Below are 24,425 nucleotides of genomic sequence, written 5' to 3'. Positions count from 1 at the left end.
TTAGATTGGTCTGTAGTTAGGGTCTTGCATGTGCAAATGTACTTATTTAAAAAAAATGTAAGGTTTGCTTTCTTTAAATCCTGGAATACATCCAGAGAATACTAATGGCTGCATGTTCACTTTCCTGAAGTCCTAGAAAATACCTAGAAGATAAGGAATTTATGATGGATTCAGATTAGGATGGCCACCATTAGTGATAGAAGAATCTTTATGAAAATTTGTGGCCGTCAAGGATCAGATGGACAGGCAGTCAAGCCACTGGCTTTTACAAGGTCATGAAATTGGCATTGTAATTTCTTAAAAGGATGAAACAGAAGGAGATATGTCTACCACCATACTGGTTTAGGTGTATTTTCAAGAAAAGGCTGGATTTCTTGATTTCTAAATGAGTCCAATTTGTCCTTTTTGGGTGTATAATGGTTTGCTAACTTATTGCAGAAATATTATAGATGAAACGGGACTGCTTTATGGATTGAGGAATTATGATAGCATTTTAACGAGTTCCTTTGAAGTGCCAATGGCAGAATCAATTCTGTTTGAGTAGTGTCTTTTATTGGGGGGGGGGAGGGGGGTTCTTTTAAGTAAGATTTGTACATTCTGTTGTCTATATAGACATTTTTCTGTGAGGCTTGGTTTGGGTCAGGTCCGTTGAAGTGTTGAGATTTGTCCTTTTATCTTATCTAGCTCTTCATTCGCCAAATAAGCTTTCTTTGCTTTGAAGTGTTTTTAAAAAACAAACAAAAAAAAATTACCGACTAATGCTGATGTCATCTATTTTATAAAGTTTGTCTGCTGAGGTTTTCTCTAATTGGGTGTCTGTAGTTTGAGATTCCAAGCCTTCCATGTTCAGTTCGTTCCAAAGCCTGTATGTTACAGCCTGAAAAGAATTTATATTTTTTTGAGCTCCTGTGTGAAAAGGTGACAAGACAGTGAGTATTTCTTTGAATAATTATCTCTGGATTGCAGAAGATGGATTCTAAATTATGACCTGCTATGTGGTTGGGTCCTGATACCATCTGCTGGAGGTTGTGCTTATTCAGACCTGATAGAATGGCCTTTGATCGAGGTATATTTGATTTGTAAAACCAGAAGGTTAGGTCACCAAGATTGAATATTTTAGGCTATTTAATTTATGGATCTGATGGTGCATCCAAAAATGCTCATGTGAAGGCTTTGTTGATGGGCGAAGGTGTGTGGAGTAGAAGGAAATTATGGGTGAATATAGGTCTAGTTTGCATCTAAAAAAGGTTTTGCAAGCGTATAATATAACCTGTTCCATGTTGTTCACTGTTTCCCTACTGACTGGTGTCAGTCTGTATCCTATCTTTTCTAATTGGTTATTGGTAACAATTTGATATCCTGGTGGGATAGCTTCAAGAAGTATTCGTGACAAATCCTTTCAACTATGTTTCTGTTATGAATTAAATAAATGTCTATTTCTGTATTCACCAGTAGATCAAAGATATTGAATTTGTTTTTAGTCATTGAATGTGTATTAATCAGCATAGAGGTGAAGTTAATTGTTTTGAGCAGGCATACTAAAGTTCCAGAAATGTCTTTGTATTGTTTATGCTCTCCATTGATCAGTCATTGTTGGACAAAAAATCTTCCTCTTGTGTATTAGGAGGTGGAGAGAGTAGGGTGGATGAACTGTGGGGGCTGACACCCTTCCTTTCCTGATGACAATCAAGAATCGATGGGTGATTTGCCTGAATTAATTTCTGCCTTTGGTAATAACTCTGTGCTGCAAATCAGTCAATTATTTTTTTAGGTCTCGCCTGTGCCGCGCGCGTGCGCTGCATAGGAGGACCTTTAGCCGTCGTTCTGCTCTTTTTCGAAGCATGTACTCGTGCTTGTGGCGTCATCCACCTTGCGGGAGCACGCAGGGGCACGCCACAAGCACAAGTGTGTGCTTCGAAAAAGAGAAGACTGCTCTCCCAAGCGCGCGCGCCTCTCTCCGTCTTGCTCGCGCTTCTTGTTCATGCATGCAGTGTTGGGGGTAAACATTACACACTCACTCTCGTCTCTTTCGTTGGTGAATAGTCCGCCCCATGCGTGCAGCTGCCACCCCTCCTCTCCCGGCCTTCCATTATGTGCGCGAGAGCCTCACTCCGCCTCTCCGTCTTGCTCGCTCTTCTTGTTATTTTTTGCTGTTGCCGTTTGCCTCTTTACGGGTCGCACGTCCGCAGAGTATCACTGTGTCTTGTGTTCAGCTCATGACTGTTCTGATCGTGTGACCTCGAGTCAGGAGGCCAGTGCTTTGGTGCAGCTGGCACCAGTTGGTGACACCTTACACCCCTGGTCCTTCATAAAAACTGGAAAGCACGAGCTCCGCTTTCTGTCGAGCCACCCTGGAAAATCTGCTCCGAGCTAGAGTACTGCACATTCTGGTCCTGCTGCAGCGTGATTGGCCTTCCTCTGGGCTACCAGTGTAAAAGTGCTACCTCCATAGTTAATACCCCATGAAATCGTAAATGAATGGAACTCTCTCCCATTTCATATACGTAATGGGTTAAGTAACTAGGCCCAACATACAGCTTCTATATTTAAAATGTTTTTTTTTTAAATCAAAACTGTTTAAAAAGTATTGATTTTAGAAACAAAACATATAAAAGTCATGTAACTCAAATATCGAAGTGCAACTTTCTGAATAGTTATCTTTTCACGAGCCTGCATGTACATGCCCTTGCCAGATTAATGCGGGTTCACAGCCCTCCGAGAAGGAGATGCCTGTCATGGAGGATGGCGGTGAACGGCCATCTTCATAAATCATGGCCAACCATCCCCCACGCTGGGTGGCTCCTTTCTGCCAAAGCTGATGAGGCAGGGTAGACTGGGGGCGTGGTGGCACTTGTTCTGCTCAGTATGTCCATGCACGCACGGCGAGCTGCTATGATGCTCTTACGTGGATGCCGGCTCTGGAGGGGGAGGGTGGTGACGTCATTACAGGGAGACTTGGTGGCGAGCGTAACACCAGGTGACGCTATCCCCTTCACTTTTGAGGCTACGATTCTCTCTCCCAAGATATTGAATCCAAGTCTAACCAAGAGGGAATTGCAAACCAAGGCTTTTATTTTATTGGCTCTCAGTCTCTGAAAGTGGGAGTGAAGGTGTAAGTGTTCCGCTTTAAACATAATCCCCTTTAGTATATTCTCTCACAATCCCTTTAGCTATTCTCTTCCACAGATCTGCTCAGTGTTCATGGATGATCATGGCCCCTATATTGTGAAGGGCCCCAAACAGGCAGGTGTTCATGAAGGAACAAGTGCAGCAGCGCTGGTAATGATCGTCGCTGGACTCCCCCTGCAGAGATTCTCAGATAACTTGTATTTCCCACATTTCTTGTCGCTTCTCCCTGCAAACCTCCAGCAATACTCTGCAGATGTTAGTACAATGTTTCGCCGCTGGTTCTTCTGTTTCTTACCTTTGCCTTTTGAAGTAAGCTTTCCTAAAATACTTTGGAAGCAGCCTTGGATTCTGCCTGAAGTGTGTGCACTTAATTTGTAACATAAAGAAATATCACCTATTTTCTTGATGAATTAAGTATCCGGAGAATGGAAGTCTGATATTGTAGCGCTGCCCTAACACTGTTTCTAGCCTTTTGATGCAGTTACCCAGGACAGGGCTTAAGTCCTTCACCTCCCAATGCTCCATGGCTAAACATTTTGTTTAAATGCTATTTTTCAGTTTTCACTAGACTACAGTGCCACCGTTTTAACTTTCTGGAACCATCACCCTGTTTCAACCATGCACTCTGTGCCAATGACCTCCAGTGAAATCAGAGCACTTGAAGCATACCATACAGAACAATTTATTTTGAGGTATGGTTAATGGAGAGGAAAAATATGCTGTGGTATGTTAGGCTAAGGTATTAGGGCTTGACATCTAAACATAAAAAGATTTAATTATACAGCCATGGCAGTCACAAAGGCCCATTTGGAAAATCTCTCCTCGAATTCTTTTGCATTTTGAGGGATGCCTGGGTGTAGAGGCTGAATATTTGGAGCAGGAGTTTCCAACCTTTTCTTTAATGTGAGATACTTATGGCCAATAGAAATCATTGAGATCCACTAATATTATTAATTTGCAATAGATACCATGTCAGACAATAATGCATTATGGCTATCATATGGAAAAATACCAGCAATGATTACTTCAGTACATCAGGTATGGTTACCAGCAGTATCTTAAACAAGGCTTTGTCAATTTAGTATGCCTCTACATGAGTAATACATAAAAACCATAGTTTCAATGCCTCTGGCACCAAGGTACATTTTTTTGTAATAAGGTTCCACAGCGCTGCATGATTTATCACTCAAATACCAGCTCAAATATATTTTAGAAAGGCAATCGTTTTAAGGTCCCCCCCTAATGTGCTGTCATTTGAAAGACCTTTTGTTTACTAAAAAGAGCATAGAGCCCACTGATTGCTTACCGTTCATAGCCAATAGGTCTCGCCATTGGGACCTTATAAGTGTGTAGCCATGCAACAGTTGATGTTGTTGCACCAAGGATATTGTGCTGCATAATTAAATACCTGTAAGGTCCCAAAGGCGAGACCTATTGGCTATGCCAATGCTTGGTTTTTCTTTTGGCCCACCATGCCACCTCAGTCAGGAACCCGCTACCATCAAATCAGCCTCAGTCTTACTCCAATAGGATCTTCCAGGCCAGTTCTCCTCTGACCAGCATCAAAAGCACCCCCAGACTGGTTTTGACCTAGTAGTGGATCTTCTCACTAGGGTGCAGCTTAAGACTTCTACTAGTTCAGTGGCCATCGGGTAAAAAAAGATCGCAGCAGGCTGAGGCTGCCGTAAATGTGTAGCTGCTCCTGCTCCTCCTCACCCTGCAACAGCTCCACTGGTTGTGGCTCTGTAAACTGGACGCAACGAGCTTCATGAAGCTTTTGCATGGCTGGACTCCCACAGGAGAGCTTCTCCTCTTTAGGGTATATGGGGTCCGCGCCACTTGCATTGTTGGAATAGTGACAACTAAGACCAATAAAATTGGTTGGTATGGTCATTGATGTCGGTAAAGTTTTATCAACTGGATGTGCTTCCCAAATGTATTTTGTGGTGGGTGGGTGAAGAAGGGAAATAAGAATACACAATGTCTCAGCTAGCTTTGAAGTTTTGGAATGTTGTTGGGGTGAATCGCCCACTAAAACATAGATTGCTCAGAAGAGATTCTAGCTTACAAACCCCAAGTAGTGTGTCTAACTGAAACTAATGTGGCTTTTAAAGAATGAGCCCTACTCCGTCAATTGGATTCATATATTGTTGTGTGTACTGCCCAACAGTTTTCCATTTGAGGAGTCACTACATTAAGATCTCCATCTTAAATATACCACTTTTAAAATGGCATCAGATGCTAAGGTCCGGTGGTTCATTGCACAGATTAAGCTACAATGAAAAATCTATACTATCTGTGTGCTTTATGGGTCGAATACAGATGACCCAAATATGCTTGACATGCTGAATCTTGTGCTGCCACACTTGCCTGGGGAACTGATTATGCTTGGGGATTTTAATTGTGTAATCAATTATAAAATAGATTCGACAAATCGAGCTGCAACTTTTCTTATGGTGACAGTTAAGCGATCAGTAAATGACATGACCAGGGTTCATGGGTTAGTAGATTTATGGAGGACGCCTAATCCAGTTATGGCCGGATGTACTTTCTATTAGATTCTACATAAATAATATTTCAGAATAGATCTGGTGTTTGTGAAATTGGGAATGATATTGCAACCTAAAATAGAAGTTTGCCCCAAGATTACATCTGAGCACAACCCCATATTTCACACATGAGCTATTCAATATCGCTAAGGAAAGATCTAGATGGGCGTTTCCCAGGTCATTGTTAATCCATTCTGAATATAAAGTTAGAATGACTAATTTATTGAGAGAGTTTATAAACATGAATCTGGACTCTGCTGCCCCGGGGTGGTTTGGGATTCCATGAAGGCCTATATTATCTTGATTTCAGATATAGGTTAACAAGTGATCTACCGTGAATTAGTGAAATATCACAGCAGTATGCATCATGTTTATAGAGCGAGAATTGTGGTGGCTTCTATGTCTCATAAAGTGTTTCAATATGAGTATGGGGAGCTGATTCTGAGATTTCTGGCATATAAGGTGGCTGAAAGGAGTCATCGGAATATGATCAAGTGTATCGGGGACAAGGACAGTAAATTTCACTTTACCCAGAAACAATATTGGATCAGTTTGGAGTTTCTAAAGGATATAATGGTTCGGCCAAAAAAAAATTGTAATGTTCCTTGGTCATTGAGACCCTGACCCCAGGAGATTTACCATATTTTTCAAAAGCCATTCCCAGGCTTGAGCTTTTGCTCTACAGCTGGGATTGCAGTGTCACCTAGGGGCTAGTTATATAGTTGTATTTTATGTGTCTAAGAGGGATTACATAAAATGCAAGACACTTATGTTATTCTTCCCATTGCTCTTAATGGGGTGTAAAATGTTAAAGGTAGAACAGACCTATTTTTGTTTTATTTCTTAAGGAAAAAAATAATACATCTATTTATTTCCACATTCCCCCCCCCCCCCCTAACAGTAATAAAAACTGTCACGACTTGTAATACAGTGAAACTTTATAGATTATTTGTCATTATTGAAATATACATTGATTAAAATGATTGGTACTTTCTGGAGAAAGATGACAGATTTGCTTTATACAATAGGGTGGGTGTTGGGGCAGCGAGGAGGTTTGGCTGCCTGTCTGGTTGGCCCCAGGCCAGGCCATGCAGCCAACACCCCCACTGCGCATGGTCAACAGCCTTGCACAGGGTGGAGTTGGCTGTCTACAAGGGATTAACTGCAGGTTCTTGCCAAGAGGTTGGCATTGCGCATGGTAATAAAATCTAACTTTACGTTAAAAAAAAAAACTAAAAATTCACTGAAATAAACAAAGGTTAAAATAACGTTATAGTTCGGTAAAATGTTCAGTAACAATGCAAAGTTTTAAATTCTAAAAACCACAGAAATTCACCAACTATAGTTATCTCATGTAGTTATAACTTGTACCCTATGGTAACTATAACTCACGTCCTCACCATGCATTGCTATTTACTGCACATGTTACTTCACTCATGACAGAATCTATGGCATCATTGATAATATCTCTGCAAAACTTGCAATGAAATTGATGAGAAAACTGCATGGCTGAGGAGTCCCCCCATTCCCCCCCCCCCCACCCACCCCCCCATCACCATCCTGAGCATCTTTGCAAAACAGCAGCACTTAAGTAAACTTTCATAAAAACTGGGCTCCCTGTGTAGTTTGACATTTGTTATACTATTTCCACTCCAATATCAATTTTTATTTCTGCCAACAACATGCAGAAAATGTCTGGCCTACTATCTTTGTTTTGTCCCTTTTACTTTATGCTGCCTGCCACATGATTTACTGTAAACTCAGGAATTTGCGTTCTAACCACTGAAACCGATACCATGTATGTTGGGATGGTAGATTGTCCTGCGCTGTAAACAAGCGTGAACCCTGGCTGCATGTGAAAATTATATCCTGACTTTCTTTGGCTCTGCCTACAAGCTAATGTGGCATGCGTGCTGAGGCATGTACATGATGAATGAGGTGCGAGACCTGTTCTGTGGCTTGGAGGAGCACACCAAGCATAAATGTCCTCAGGTTTTTATATAAAGTCGTGGTGGCAGTGTGCCAGTTTGGGTAATAGTACTGTACAAACCTTTTTCTCTGGTTCACGCAGAATGTGCCGGCTGCAGGCACCACTCTCGTAAATTCGACTTTTTGTGGCATCCAGACCCTATGCTCGCCTTCAGAGTTCTTGTTGAGTGCATGTGTGAAGCGTTGATGGTGGCAGACCTGCATTTTGTTATTGTATGGTTGCTCATACAAGCAGGATGCACTTTGGATTGCTTTAGGTTTTACATTTCATAGGATAGTAGTTGAGGTAAATCTTCCCTAGGCAGTGGGTGTGTATTGCTTGCATCCTGAAGCTAAATGGAGTCGTAGACCTAAAAATGTGCGGAGGAGGAGACGGTGCGGTGCTGCCTTTAGAAATTTTATAAAGGCTTTTTACCATGACATTAATTGTTAGTACTTCCTGAGCACTGCTACTTCATTAATGGTAGGGGACTGGGGTGAGTTGGTAGATAATGTTAAAGGGAAGAAAGTCTCAAGGTGGACACTGCCCCTTTTATCTTCACGAAGACTGATGATAATCTGGTGCAAACGTTTCACACTCCATTGTCCCATTTAGGGTACTCCATGTTGGAGCTAGCATTGTTACTACCTAGAGCGAAATCCATCACCTTTCACAAAGACTGTGGTTGCACTACAGTTGGAAAATTACATTTAAGAAGGAGCCACCCTATACTGGTTCCTGGAATTCTACAATATCGCCTACTGTCTGGAAAATCAGTATAAAAGTAGTAGCCAAACCAACCCACTTTGTTCCACATCCAAGTTCTCCTTGACCAAGGAAAGGAGTGCTTTGGAGAGTATTCATAGAGCTGTTGTGATCCAGGACTGGTGTCTGTCGAACATCCAGTCTCCTGGATGTGATGGGACATAGCCTGAAGTCTGTGCAATGTGCTGGGGAACTGTGGGTCTGCTAGTGCCTAGACGCATACCTGCTCAAAGATAGAAGGAGTGTGCCTTGCATGCAGGATGAAGGACAGTCAAGGAGCAGAAGCCCAGCGGTTTTCTGCTCTGTGGGCCATCCAAAAGACCGGACTTACTAACAGGAGAGTAATGGCGCGGACCCCAGCTAAAAGAGGTCTCCCAGCCTCTCTGCGTGATTTTTGTGGTAGTGTGTGAAGCACCATCAACCCCATGTGAAGATTTGCCGTTGGTATCACAAGGATGTGACCGGAGGGACCGTTTTTGTCACTTTCCTCTGCATGCTGTTAGGATTTACAACACCTCTGTGGTGGAAAAACCCCACCGGCCTGGCGGTCACAATTGCTGAATAGAAGTAACTGCTCTAGAGGCTTTCCATACCGTTCTGCATTGATTGTCAAGCGAGGAACTGTCCCTGACTGTGTACCACCAACCCCTGTAGCTGGTCACTTCCAAGTGATCAGGTCACTTTAATAAAGGTATAGTACAAAATGGCCTATGAGTTACTGAACAGAGTAGTGCTCTCACATTCGTATTGAGAGATTGCACCTGTGCTGGATTCTGGTGTGTGATCTTTTTTATGGCGTTCTTTCCCTGAAGTCTGGGCTTGAAACATATGTACCTGCAAATTGAGTTGCACAAGGAGTGAAATCATCTGACAGCTTTCATAACACAGGAGGGAGTTTTTCAAATTAAGCGTATGCCTTATGACCTTGGGTCATCAGCAAGTGTATTCCAACAAATTATATGTTTTTTTTAGGGTATGCAGCTGGCATTTCGGTGTTTGGAGGGTGTGTATGGAGCACAATTTAGCACTGAAACCGGTATTGGGAAAATTTGAAAAGGTTGAGTTAACAATATTGTTTATTTTTTTATTTTATGTTTTTGTAAGGTGAGTTTAGTGCTTGGGATACATGACTTGAGTTGATGGCATACTACTAAAGGAGTATTAGTTGAAGGTGATAAAACTAGCTCTTACCTGTGTCCAGGCTACCTGTATGATGGAAAGACCTTCAGGGAGAATTAAAGATAATCAAGGAGCAATTGGCAGTATTCAGGGTGTGGTGAAGTGGTGTGAAGGTGTGGTTTCTGGACCACTGTCGGGAAAATGTGAATCAGAAAAACTGAGTGTTGAGGGAGGGTACAGAATGGTTGTTTAAGACTGACTTGAGACTGCTGTATGGTGTAAAGTCACAGCCATATGTTAGGATCATGATGAATTGTCTATGAGGGAAGGGAAAACAGTAATGCAAGGAAAAAATGTGTGCTTCCATAAGAATCATCAGATTAGCAAGTCAATGGCATATTGCCCATACTCCAAAAAGATGTGAACAGCAGTTTCGGTAGCTAGGAATAGAAGCTAAAATCACTAAGTGGATACAAATTTGATCAGTGTAAGGAAAGGAAATACAATTTGAGGGTCAGTGTTGAAGCAGAAGACCTCGAAGGACCTGGAATACCAAGGAGGACGATTTTGGGATTTTCTTTGTTCATTTGTGGATTTGCATGGTACAAAGTGACAATGCAACTGGCGGAGGACGGCCATTACAAATGTGAGTGGTATTCTTGAGAAAGGACATCTACTGGTACCATTGTGGTGTTGATCCTTCTATTCATGATAGTTATATCTAACATACTGGATCACGGACAATGGCAGACAATTGACTTTGCAATAAATGAAGTTATTTCTGAACATAATTTAGGTAAACCTAGAGCCAGTGGCCTAGTTGAGCTGACTAATAGAATGATTAAGGGCAAAACACAATAGTTTATACCAATAGGAAAAATGTTGGAGATGATAACAGACATGGGGTGGACCTGCAGCGCAACCCTTAGTGCTGTGACTGGTAAGAAACCATTTAAGATCTTTAAAGCAAGGCAGATGGAAGCCAAACTAGTTCCTGTGTGGTTGACGTGTGTAGTTGTTGAAGCATCCAATGACGAAAGGGTTGTTCACAAATGACAAAGAGTGGCAGGAATAAAGGAGAAAGGGTTGGAGCCTCTGTAAAAGTGAGGTTGGCAAGCATCGCTTGTAGCTTTTCAAAGTTTTGCGGCCTTTATTAGATGATCAAAGTAGCAGTTAAACACATGGTGCTTAAGAATGGCTTGCAACTAAATCATTGGAGTATTGCGATTTATCAAATGGAAGCATAGAAAATCGTGTGATGGAGGCAGTTGTAGTGGGGTTATGCTGTTTAGTGATGAATCGATGAGGAGGATAGGTTGAATGATTGAAGAAGGTGATGTGAGGAATAGAAAGCATGGAAATGGCTAATGCAGTGGGCTGAATGAGGAGCGCTCCGCCTTCGCTGGAAAATATGGTTGGTGGTTGATTATTTGCAACAGGGATTACAGACCTTAGGTCTGTACATTTATTGGTAATCTGTTCTGTATTACATGTGCAATATTAACTGTTTCTTTTATAATAAGAGAATTTAGATATATTCTTCCTTTAGGGCATCTCAGAAGGTTGGAGGGGGAGAGGAAGTGCTCAATGTTCTGCTCTTCTCTGACCAGGAGGTTCCACAGCCACTGGGCAATCTTACTGCTGCTATGGGACCATGTTTTGGTTCTGATAGAATAGATCTCTTCCATTGATCACTGTGGCCAGCTTCTCACCATAACTCTTAGCAAGCGTCCTCTTTCTCTGTCCTTGCTATTTTGACACATTTGTAAAGAACAGAGGCACCTAATACTTTGCAATTTTATTGGAACACTTATGTCAGAGCAGTACACCAATATGTATGTTATAGAAACAGCAAAGACGCTTGCACTGGGCAACAAGATCATGCCTATGTTTTAAAAAGCAACATGCATTGACAAAGCTGGTAAGTCTCACCTTTTGTAATGAAAGTACCAATCTATTTTGTTGGCCAGTGAATAATGGTGAATAAGAAGAATTTAAAAATAAGGAACTTTAAAGTAAAATGCATGCCATGCACTAACTTATTATCCCTGACCCTGAAATTAAATGGGTTACAGCCATTTCGTCCGTAGCAGTAGCCCAAGGAGCATATTTATAGTCGTCCCCCCCCCTCCCCCCACCCCCCCCCACCGAGAACGTGCGGAGGCTGAGGTAATGAAGCACCGGCCTCTCCCCTGGTGCCATAAAATGCCTATGGTTTCCAAGACCTGATCATTTGTGCAATATGTACATGAGATAACAAGCATTCAAATAGGGCTCGCCTCAAGTTACTGTCCCTAATGCTACATCAGGAACAAAAGGGGAAAAAAGTCATTACTAGGTGAACTGCAAAATGTTGAGATTGCGGGCATGTCATGATGTACGTGATGTAAGTATTTTTTTAAATTTACTGATCTGAGATAAATCATTAAATAAAATAAATATAAAAAATTAGTTAGCCGAAACGCTTTTGAATATTATGCGAAACGGCCGGCAGCAATTTGCTGTTTCGACATCAAAGAAAATCTAAAAAAAAAAAACACAACGGACAGCTGAGGTTGATTGGAGAGAGAAAGTCTTATAATGGATCACGAGCTTGAGCATAACGCTGGGCAAAAGGAGAACATGGTTCAGAGCAACACTAAGCACGGGGGGGAGGGGGTGCGGGATTTGGGGTTTGGAGGGGTTAGAGATAGACACTTATTGCGGGGAAAGAGTGGTACACACAAAGGAGAAAACTGGAAAATGCATGCACTCGCGTGGAGTGCTCAAGCCAAAAGGAAAAGTACTTCCCTAAAAGTGAGCAGTGAAAGAGCACAAAGAAAGAGGCCGAGCACCTGGGAATGGACAAACACAAGATAGTCCAGGTAGGCCAACAAATAAGAAGCAAGCAAATGAGATTGACGATAAAGTCAACCAATGGTAAGCAATAGTTAGACTTTAAGCACAGGTTCTTGGTAAGCTCAAATTTCGATTTTTGCAAACATTCTGCTTGTGCTGTCTGGTAGGCGCAAACAAAAAAAAACATATCTATTGTTTAGTCATATAGGAGAAAAATACACACGTTGCTGTGGTTTTACAGTAGTTAGAAGTGGGGAGCAAAATCAGAGCGTTAGGATGGGCATGTGCATATCGACCATCACATGAGGGACAAGAAAACAAATGCACTCTTATTGGAGTGGTGAATGAAGAAGACAAAGTAGTTTTCCTGAATACCTAATCTTTTTCAACTAAAAAAACAAGCGCTTTACCTTTTCTACTGTTGGGTAGCTAGGTCTAAAACATGCAATATTTTAAGACATGCCTGGCTGGACACCCAGTTCTTCATTTGTTTTATTATCCATTTAGTGTAAATGAATCCGTTGTGTTTAAAAACCTCATCACTCTAATTCCTGGCTCATTTCGGTCTACCTTATTGTACACAGGCACTATTCTACCCCGAGGCCAGGAGAGGGGATTGGATCCAGTTATCGTTATGGCCTCAGATCAGCAAAACAAATTGAAGGTAGGCCAATAGGACAGCTGCTTTAAGGTTTTGTTTATTTTTTATGATTCTGTGTTTCTTTCAGGTGGTCACAGGATTATTTTTCTTTATGGCATTGATCCAAACAAATATTTGCATATGGGTATATCCTACTTTGCAAGCATACATCTGACAATTAATCATTTGAACAGTTAACTTGACCTTTAATAGTTTTCTGTGAAATGACAGGCTGGTGTTTCTCTTGAATTGTTTTGTATTTTGTGAAGGCTCTATCATTGAAATCTATATTTTTTTGCCTTCTGGCTCAAGAGGTCTTAAAAGCCAGAAGAGGTCTGAAAGCTAATTGCTGAACAATGTTACAATGGAGTTGGAATGCCCGCACTTAACCTTTTTACTTCTCTCAGCAACATCAATCCAGGCAGCGGGAACCCTTCTTTCTGAACTGTAGATTGTTTTTCAAATTCTGTGATTGCTGGTAAACTGTTTTAGAAGAGAGATTCATTAGTGATAGCACCTTGACTGAATAAATGCATAGTTATTTGCACGTTGTGGCTGTGTTATTTTCAGGCTCCCTACTTTCTTCAGATCCGTGCCCCAGATAGTAGTTTTAATTTCTTGGTTTTTGTAACCTTCCAGGTTATCTATCATGTTGTGATGTGACTGGTCTTCTCAGCTCCGGTTTAAGGCCTGGTGTGGGCCAATAAAAAGGTTGCACATTATTCACAGTGCTCAATTGAAGGTTAGTGATGGACTGTTAACTAGGGAATAGGCAATTCGGCCTTTCAATTGTAAAAACATATCCAGGAAAAAAAATACCTTTCCTTTTTTACTGGAACTCAAAGGATCTCTGGGGATTGGTCACCACCTAGGGACGTTCAGCTGTGCTGATTTCCCTAACTAAATATCTGTGTTGTCCTATTCTTTTTTTTTTTTTTTTTTTTTTAAACATATTTTATTCGTCAGATTGCAAAAACGTTGCAGAGCTCTGCACCCCAGAGACAACTGCATGATCAAGCTATACATTACCACTGAAGCAATCAACTTTTAGCAGTGACATCAGAGTGCATGACGGAATCATACAAAGGAATACGAAGAAAAAAAAAAATATATGCCGGGTCACCCCTGTCGCCATACCACCACTCATTGAGAACCAGTAGCTGCGAGGCCTGGTAATATGAGAAAATGTCTGAGGCCGCAAGACCTCCGCAGTAAGTGGAAAGAAAGGATGTTCACAGCGCCACCCGTACCTCCCCTTCCCCCCCTCCCACAGGAACTGCCCCAGTGCAGAATTCACCAGCCGGAACCAACTAGGCGGGATCGGGTACGGATGATTCTGCAACTGGTAAAGCAGCCGAGGAAGCGCCACCATCTTGAATATGTATAGGTAGGAAGTGCCTTCAAGGGGTTTGTTGAAAACTTAATTGTGTAACTTGTTTATAGGATAAATATATACCTATAACTGAGATCAATCTTATCTTTTAGATTCCAAAAGGTTATACACCATGCAATAGTCATATGTATAAGGATCTCTATTTACATTAATTTCAAAACAGTTATACAATCAGAATACAGAGAAATGAAAAAATGGACAAAAGGTGTGTGAGGAACAAAATTCATTTATATCAGTGAATGGTGATAAGGGTACATAAAAATGAGACAGTTGTATATCAAAGGGGAGACATGATTATACATCCAGTTATTACTCCACTATACAGTATATCAAACACTTTTTCAAAGATATATAACCAATTATCTAGAAAGATATGCTACATGCCGCGATTCAATTGAGATGACTGCTGTGCTCACGCCAGTAATTTCCGTGGGATTTAAGTAAAACGCCCCCCAATTGTGGCAACAATTCCCAGTGCTCGATTCACGCAGCAAGCGAATACAGCGCCATTCACATTCGGCGTGATTGTATCTGAACCAACAGTAAGACCACTACTAGTTTTTAAATACACGAATGCCGTTCTCTGCCGGTGAAACCACACAGTACCGCTAAAACTTTGACAGTTTTGCTTTTCAAATATCCTCAAATCTAAAAGCGCCCACCGAGAGGTTATAATTTAAATCTCGATACAAAGAAAGGAAGATATCCGCGAATTTCATAATCAAATCAAACATTACGAGGGGTCAACTTTTAAACTTCTTGTCCTGAAGATGGTCTCACAAACTCACGTATGAAGACCGAAACGTCGACTGTCACACTTCTTTCTAGGTAATTGGTTATATATCTTTGAAAAAGTGTTTGATATACTGTATAGTGGAGTAATAACTGGATGTATAATCATGTCTCCCCTTTGATATACAACTGTCTCATTTTTATGTACCCTTATCACCATTCACTGATATAAATGAATTTTGTTCCTCACACACCTTTTGTCCATTTTTTCATTTCTCTGTATTCTGATTGTATAACTGTTTTGAAATTAATGTAAATAGAGATCCTTATACATATGACTATTGCATGGTGTATAACCTTTTGGAATCTAAAAGATAAGATTGATCTCAGTTATAGGTATATATTTATCCTATAAACAAGTTACACAATTAAGTTTTCAACAAACCCCTTGAAGGCACTTCCTACCTATACATATTATCTGCCCAAGCCCTCAAGGGTATATTGGGTTATCCACTACACAGATTACCATCTTGAATATGGCGGATTTACCATATAATGTCGACGGCATGCGTTCCCAGGACTTAAGGTCGGCCCGGACGCGCTCCCATACCGGGGCCAGGTTCCGCTCCCAAGAGATAGCCCGCACTTCCGAAAGGAACACCCCTAAGTATTTCAGACCCCCCCCCCCCCCCCCCCCCCCGCTGCCACTTGTATCGTGGATGCCCATGTGCCCACTCTCGCCCGGTCTCCCAGAGCCCACAGCGTGGATTTGCAGGGGTTCATATATAATCCTGACGTTTCCCCAAAGATCTGCATGTTCTGCAGAAGTCGCGGCCCCGTCCTGTCCAAGGCTGTTAGGAAGAAGAGGACATCATCCGCATACAGTGCCAGCGGCCCAAAGCCCAATCAAATCCCCGGATCTGCGCATCTATGCGCACCCACGCCGCCACCGGCTCCATGGCTAGGGCGAAGTACGGAGACAGGGGGCATCCCTGTCGTGTACCCTGACTAATGGAGAAGGTGGAAGAGACTGCAACCGCCACCTGCACCGACGCCGTCAGATCTGTGTATAGAAGCATTAGGTACGAGAGGAAACGTGGGCCAAGGTTGAGTCTGCGCAGCAATGCAAAGAGATGTACCCTACTCAGGGAATCGAACGCCCTGTCCATATCTGCCAGGAGAAGTGCCGCTGGTTCCCCCGTTTGTCGAATTGCCTCCACCGCCACATGTGCCTGCCGTATGTTATGCCGAGTCGCCCTCTGAGGCATGAACCCAGCCTGATCAGGGTGTAAGAGCGCCGAAATGTGTGGCAAGAGGTGGTTGGCTAACGCTTTGGCCAAGATTTTGGCCTCCACGTTAAAAAAGAGAAATGAGCCGATATGAGGCATGCTGTTCCGAGGGCCGGCCGGGCTTATGAAACACCACCACTTCTGCATGCCTCCAATCCGATGGGGCCTCCTCCACCACTGCCTGATAGTAGGGGGCCAGCTGCATATGATAGCGTCTAAAAAATTAACTTGGGAACCCCTTGGGCCGAGGCGCCTTCCCAGGATTAGGCTCCCCTAGGGCCGTGCCCAGCTCCTCCACCGTCAGGGGCAACTCCAACTGATCACGCACCTCGTCTGATATCGCTTTGGGCGGTAGGTCAGCTATGAATTTGTCCACTGTGGACACCGGCAAGCATCCTTGGGGGAGGGGGCATATAGATCCGCATAGTATGTAGCTGAGGTCTGTAATCCGGTGCCCTGCCGTGTCCCCCCCCCCCCCCCCCCCCCGCCTCCGGTCTCGGGCGCTCAAGAGCCTCCACTTCTGCCTCTGCTCGAGTCAGCTCCACCCTGCGCTTCCTGTGGGCTGCTGCGCACCATGATCTATCTACTCCCCGCAGAGTAGGCTTCAGTGACTCCCACAGAACCTCGGCACTAGAGACAGACCCTTCATTAGAGGTTAAGTAGTGCCCAATAGCCTCACTCATATGAGTTCTGTCATTCTGTAGATGCCACACAGAGGCGCCACCGAAAGGGTTGACGACCCCTACCGATTTGGAGCTCAAGGGAAACCGGGATGTGATCAGAGAGTCCGCGGGGCAAAATCTCTGCCGATATCACCCTACCAACCATCGCCCGGGGAACAAAGAGGTAGTCGAGCCCGGAGAAGGACTTGTGGACAGCCGAGAGATGCGTGTACTCCCGGCTGTCCCCATGAATGCGCCGCCACACGTCCACCCAGTCCAGGCCTGCCGCCAGCGAGTAGAATTTCGTGGGATGTCCACTTCCTGGGACACCACCCGCTCTACTCCTATCTTTACCCAAATCCATAACATCGTTCCAATCCCCGCCCACTACGGATAGCATATCCGGTATGTCAGCCCATAGAGTTAGTAACCTCTCCACCAGCGTCCACTGTAAGGGGGGGGCATATACGCAGCCCAGTACCAGGGGATCCACCCCAATCTTGCCCCGGATAAACAAATAGCGCCCCTACGCGTCGGTCCACTGTTGCTCGTGTATGTAGGGGACCCCACGGTGTACCAGGATCGCTACCCCCGCGAAGCCCTAGTAAACCCTGCATGAAAGACCTGTTGGAACCCATAACGCTGCAGGCACAGGGTCTTCGTACCCCTTAGGTGAGTTTCTTGCAGCAGAAGGATATCAGCTTTGGCCCTCTTTGCCTGGTGGAGTAAGGCCCCCCGTTTGATTTTGTCCAGGGCCCCACGCACGTTCCAACTTAAAATGCGGAGAGTACCCGGGATTGTATGATTGCCATTCGGCACCTTAGCCATAGGGGAGTAAGTGGTTCCGTAGAACAGATCGAAGGCCGGGGCAGTGTGTATATACAGAATAGCGGGCCCATAATAAAAGTGCGACTCGTAACCTTAAAGTGTCGCGGCAGGGCTAGTTCCCAATCCCCAACAGGGAAACGGGGACCACCCCAACCAATGGATCCCCAACTTACAGCCCATGACCACCGGGCTCGACCCCGACCAGAACCAGACTGGCGGAGAACCAGCCCCCAATGAGACTCCCCCAAAGATTGCTCATCATGGTAGTACACTCAACCGCACCATATCAGCATCAAATGTTAGGGTTTCACTGTCTGTCGCCCAGGAACAGGCGCCCCCCCCCCCCGATAGAGGGCCCCGCAGGACAGGGAGCGCCGCCGGGATCGTGATCGTCTATTGCCCCTCTGTTGCTGTCCACGGGGCCCCCTCTGGGCCCCCTTGCTCGATGAGGAATCCAACTCCCGGGCAGCGTGTGTGCACTCACCCGTACTGTTTCATCTGTCCACTTGAAAACCTCCTTCGGGGTGTCGAAGAAATGAGTGCAGGAGCGGTATACCACCCGCAGGCGAGCCGGAAACAGGAGGGCGTACGGGAGCTTGAGGTCATGAAGGATTGGCGCTGTTGCTGCACTTGCCGCGTGTAGTCAGGAAAGATTAGGATACGTATATTACCATAGAGCAGAGGTTCCTTGGCCCGGGCCTGCTTCAGTATGGCATAACGGTCAAGATAGTTCAGGAGCTTCGCTATCACTGGCCGCGGGCGAGCCCCCGGCGGGGGTTTCTGCATAAGTACTTCCGGGGGGAGCCAACTTTCCAGCCATTGCATGAGGAAGCGCTCCATGTTACCCTCCTTGCAGCCCTCTGGACATCCAACAAAGCGCAGGTTGTTGCGCCGGGCCCGTCCTTCTGCATCTTCGACCCGAAGCGCCAGGCCCTTCTGCACAGACTCCATATTCGCCACCTTCTGCTTTAGTTCCGAGACATCGTCCTTCACTCCCGAGATGCGGGACTCTGCTTCAGTGATGCGGGACACTGCGTTGCGCAAGTCTTGCCGCAGTAACATAACGTCCGAGCACACGGCTCCGATCTTGGCATCCAGCATATCTCTAGACTGTTACATCAGATTGGTCGCACACTGCTACACCTACCAGTCGTGTTCCCCCAATGAAAATGGTCCCTGAAGGTCAGCGTCGGCGGGTACACCTATGCTCAAGAGTGCGTGCAAGTATGCGTGGCGTGTGCCATCCCTGGACACGTGTTTCGAGGTAGTTGCCTCTCGTCAGCAGGGAGTAGGAAAATGAGAGTGGGGTTGCTGTGTAAGCTGCTAAAAACATAATCAGGTCTAGTACCTCTCTTGGTGCGCAGGTGCGTAACCATGAGTCCGTCGACTCCACCGGCTCAAGGGAGCCTGAATATAAAGTTACATCAGAATGGTCGCACACTGCTACACCTACCAGTCGTGTTCCCCCAATGAAAATGGTCCCTGAAGGTCAGCGTCGGCGGATACACCTATGCTCAAGAGTGCGTGCAAGTATGCGTGGCGTGTGCCATCCCTGGACACGTGTTTCGAGGTAGTTGCCTCTCGTCAGCAGGGAGTAGGAAAATGAGAGTGGGGTTGCTGTGTAAGCTGCTAAAAACATAATCAGGTCTAGTACCTCTCTTAGCGCGCAGGTGCGTAACCATGAGTCCGTCGACTCCACCGGCTCAAGGGAGCCTGAATATAAAGTTACATCAGATTGGTCGCACACTGCTACACCTACCAGTCGTGTTCCCCCCCAATGAAAATGGTCCCTGAAGGTCAGCGTCGGCGGATACACCTATGCTCAAGAGTGCGTGCAAGTATGCGTGGCGTGTGCCATCCCAGGCCCTTCTGCACAGACTCCATATTCGCCACCTTCTGCTTTAGTTCCGAGACATCGTCCTTCACTCCCGAGATGCGGGACTCTGCTTCAGTGATGCGGGACACTGCGTTGCGCAAGTCTTGCCGCAGTAACATAACGTCCGAGCACACGGCTCCGATCTTGGCATCCAGCATATCTCTAGACTGGTTGATTGCCGCCATGAGGGCAGCATTATCCGGCATGGCCTCCTGCTGGCCCCCGATGGCGCCAGTCGCCACTCCCGGACCAGTGAATTTATCGATGGGCCGGGAGTGGTGGAGCCGCCCACAATGCACTGCTGATGACGTCACATATTACATCACTTATGACATGGTCAGTGACATCACTCATGACATCAATGATGACATCTGAAATGACACATTGTGCATTGCGGTCGCGCAAGTTATAGTTACCTGATCTAACTATAACGTGGAATTTCATTGGTTTTATACGAGTGAAATGTACAGCTAACTATAACTTGTGTGAAACCTATGGTTTTTTAAGTGAATTTGCAAGGTTTTTTAAATGCTAAGTTATGTATTTATTTTTAATTTTTAAGCTTACCGTACGCGTACTCCACGATTTTTTTTTTTTTATTAAATTATTAAATTTATTTTTCATACTTTTTGGTCCTTCGTGAACCCCCTGACAAACGCTAGGGGGTCTGCAACTCTCTTCGTTGCCCCCTTTTCATTTCAGTGCGAGAGACAGAAAATGGCGGCCGATACTTTCTGATTTCGACCGATTCGAATGTTTACAGTCATGTAACCACCAATCAGAATTGAGCTCGCGCACGGCACCGTACGCGTACGGTAAGCTTACCGTAAGCGCACGGAGCGCGCTTACAGATATATATATTGATTTAAATGCTATTTTCTCAGGACCTACTGAACAGATTTACACCAGACCTGCAAAAGGCACATTCCTGACCTGAGGACTACCCCTCTGCCCAATTTCAAGTAATTCTGTCCAGCCGTTCGGGCTGTAGCTCGGACTAAAGGTCCTATGGGAAAATGCATGGGGAAAACTCGTTTTGGGAACCCCCTTTTTTCTCAGCCCCCGCTTGACGAATCCCCCCGAGACTTTCAGGGTAGGAGCTGAGCGGAGCGCCCCATTAGTTTTGAAAAATTCGCGAGGATTCGTCAACCGGCGCCAAAGTTATTCCAAATAGAATGTTGCGGATTTCCTATGGAAACACGGTCCTAACTATAACTATCTACTGGCGACCGCCAGTAGATAATATATATATATATATATATATATATATATATATATATATATATATATATATATATATATATATATATATATATATATATATATATATATATATATATATATATATATATACTGAAAAAACCATAGGTTTCACACACGTTATAGTTAGGAATTAGCATTTAAAAAACCTTGCAAATTCAGTGAAAAAACCATAGGTTTCACACATGCTATAGTTAGCTGGAGATTTTACTCATAAAAAACCAATGAAATTCCCCCGTTATAGTTAGTGCAGGCAACTATAACTCACGCGACCGTAATCCTCTGCTGATGCTAATACTGTATTTAGACACTTATTTGCCCATGTCTTCTTCCATTAAATTTTAGCTATACATATATTACAAATATTTTTTTTTCATAAAGACACACATGTCATCAGCAGAGGATTGCGGTCGCGTGAGTTATAGTTGCCTGCACTAACTATAACGGGGGAATTTCATTGGTTTTTTATGAGTAAAATCTCCAGCTAACTATAGCATGTGTGAAACCTATGGTTTTTTCACTGAATTTGCAAGGTTTTTTAAATGCTAATTCCTAACTATAACGTGTGTGAAACCTATGGTTTTTTCAGTGAATTTGTACGGTTTTTTAAATGCTAAGTTACTTTACGCCGTTCGTGGCGTGCGCGCCCACTTAACGCAGTTCGTTCCGTGCGCGCACAGTGAGCACGCGGTGCGCGCCCACTTTACGCAGTTAGTGCCGCGCACCGCGTGCCCACGTTACGCTGGATGGGCAATGTACGCACGATGCGCTTCGCGCACCGTCCGCTCACGGAGGACATATTATGCGCTACGTTATGAAAGGTAATCAATTAAAGGTTCTGTTTAATTATATGCCATGCACAATAGGTGCCCTGCAGCCACCTTTTGCACACAGGGGTGGGAAAGTGTGGATACTGTTTTTTTTATAATTAATTTTTACCGTACGCGTACGGTAAGCGTAATCGGCGTTTTTTAAAAAAAAAATAAAAAACATTTTGCCTTGGGGGTTCTTTTGGGACACCATAATCAAGGCTAGGTGGTTGGGAGCTGTCAAACCTGCCTCTTTATATGTTTTCACCCTTTGTTTTTCCTCCCCCCCCCCCCCAGAGAGCGAGAGAGAAAATGGCGGCCGCCGCTTCCTGGTTTCGACCGATTCGAATGTTTACTAAGATCTATCAGCCAATCAGAATCGCGCTCGCGCACGGCACCGTACGCTGCCACAGATATATATATTGATTTAAATGCTATTTTCTCAGGAACTACTGAACAGATTTACACCAGACCTACAAAAGGCACTTCCTTGACCTATAGACTACCTCTCTGCCAAATTTCAAGTAACTCTGTTCAGCCGTTCGGGCTGTAGCTGTGTCTAAAGGTCCTATGGAAAAATGCATGGGAAAAACGCGTTTTGGGACCCCCCTTTTTTCTCAGCCCCCGCTTGACGAATCCCCCCAAGACTTTCAGGGTAGGAGCGGAGTGTAGCGCCCCATTAGTTTTGCAAATTTCGCGAGGATTCGTCGACAGGCGCCAAAGTTATTCCAAATAGAATGTTGCGGTGGCTCGAATTGCACCTTTATTCGGGAATTCACTCACGGGTGGGTGCTCTCGTTGTGGCGGTGCAAGCCACAAATCATCAACGTTCCACATCCTTATTATTAAAAGGAAGTAAGCACTCACGGGAGACACTCGGAAGAAATTTTATTCCGATACTGCAAACCAACTCGTTTCGGTGGACTGCCTTCCTCAGTGTTTGCTAACGCACCGGGAGGCCGCCATTTTCAATGCCTGCATCAGTTGTAACATCCGTATGGCAACATAGAAAGGAGACTTGTGCGCTGATCGCACAGAGTCCACCATTTACAAATGTATATTTGTCACTCATTCAATGAAACCTGATTTTGATATCATTAAAAAACATTCTTAATCATAAATGTTGAGCTCTATGTAAACAATACCCAAATATACGAGTTACATTTCATACATAATTCACGCATTGTGGCATTTCAACGTGTTTCCTGCCATGTATTGGCTAAAGCACCCATGTAGCAACACTAAGAGCGGACTAGTGGGATAATCGCACACTCCGCCATAGGTAAATATGTGATTATACCTGTCTTAATCAGTTCATTTTGGATACCATTCAAAATTACGAGAAAATCAGCATCTTTAAAGTGCATGTTACAGGTCTAGAGTCCGATAGGATCATGTTCAGAAAAACAATATGCATTCTGTGCACAATGCACAATTCATCACTATTCATCATATAATGCCATGTATTGGCTCTGACATTTCCCAATAATTACTACTGTGTATCAGTCTTTGATAGACCCACAGATTAACTCAAGATAGGTACCCAACACAATTCTGCCGTTGATCGGCAATCACATAGCAATAATTTCATCAAACAGTTAATGGCAGTTATACTTTCAATATATAGTTTCCTGGCATGACAAGTCACAATCTTAAACACCTCATAATCCCAAATGTGATGCCAATTCTTCGCCGCTGTTTAGGCCTTTGGGAAACTTTGTCTGGCAGTCAACTATATATGGTGACTCCAGTCTTCGCAGCTTCCACAGCCTATCACCCCCTCTGATGTTCTCTGGTACGACATCCAAACCATAGAATTTTAGTAGATTCCTATTGCTGGAATGTCTCTCAGCGTAGTGTCTCGCTACAGGATATGAAGTGTCTTTGTTGGTAATTGCCCTTTGGTGTTCTAATATCCTGATCTTCAGTGGGTGTATGGTGCTACCTATGTACCATAGGTTACATGGACATACTAAGCAGTATACTGCATATGAGGTGCTGCAGGTGATAAATTTATTAATAGTTCTTTTCACTTGTATGCCTTTTAAGTTGTAAGAGAGAACTCGTCTACTGTTGTAACACGCCTTACATTTCCCACAGGGGAAAAAACCTTTAATTTCTTTCAGGGTTCTCGCCCCTGGGGACTCTTTCTCTAGATGGCTACGCACTAGTTGATCTCTCAAAGATCGTGCCTTTCTGAAAGTTACTAGTGGATATGATGGAATATCCTCATTCAATACAGAGTCGGTTCGCAGAATATGCCAGTTTTTACTCAACATACGTTTCAGATAATTGGCTTCTGCTGAGTAGGTAGTCACCATCCTGAATTTACCCTCATGGGTAATATCTGACTGGTTTTCTGACACCTGTTTGCTGGTTAACAACTTGTCTTGGAATGCCTTTCACCTTATTAAGTGTGTTTTGCAATAATGTGGGATTATATCCCCTTAGGGCAAACCTTTGTATGCATTCTTTAGCTGACACCTCAAAGTCACATGATCTTGAACTGTTGCGTTTCAAACGCAGCAGTTCCCCATACGGAATACTTTGAATCAATTTCGGTGGGT

The 24,425-nt window shown here is 44.0% G+C and overlaps 1 protein-coding gene across 4 annotated transcripts in view; it reads left to right on the top strand.

Annotated features, from left to right (window-relative positions):
- The window catches only part of HBP1 (HMG-box transcription factor 1), a 425,155-nt gene that overhangs the window by 35,873 nt on the left and 364,857 nt on the right, over window positions 1-24,425 (top strand). For 2 of the 4 annotated variants that reach the window (XM_085654130.1, XM_085654128.1), the window contains exon 2: window positions 12,954-13,033. The exons of the other annotated variants lie outside the window; for them this stretch is intronic. In XM_085654130.1, the coding sequence (XP_085510256.1) occupies window positions 13,004-13,033 (30 nt within the window). In that variant the 5' untranslated portion in view covers window positions 12,954-13,003. The remainder of the gene's footprint in view (window positions 1-12,953; window positions 13,034-24,425) is intronic. 4 annotated transcript variants of the gene reach the window in all.

Source organism: Triturus cristatus, chromosome 4_1 (genome assembly GCF_964204655.1).
Source record: "Triturus cristatus chromosome 4_1, aTriCri1.1, whole genome shotgun sequence".
Lineage (NCBI taxonomy): Eukaryota > Metazoa > Chordata > Amphibia > Caudata > Salamandridae > Triturus > Triturus cristatus.
This window is presented reverse-complemented; position numbering and strand designations above follow the sequence as displayed.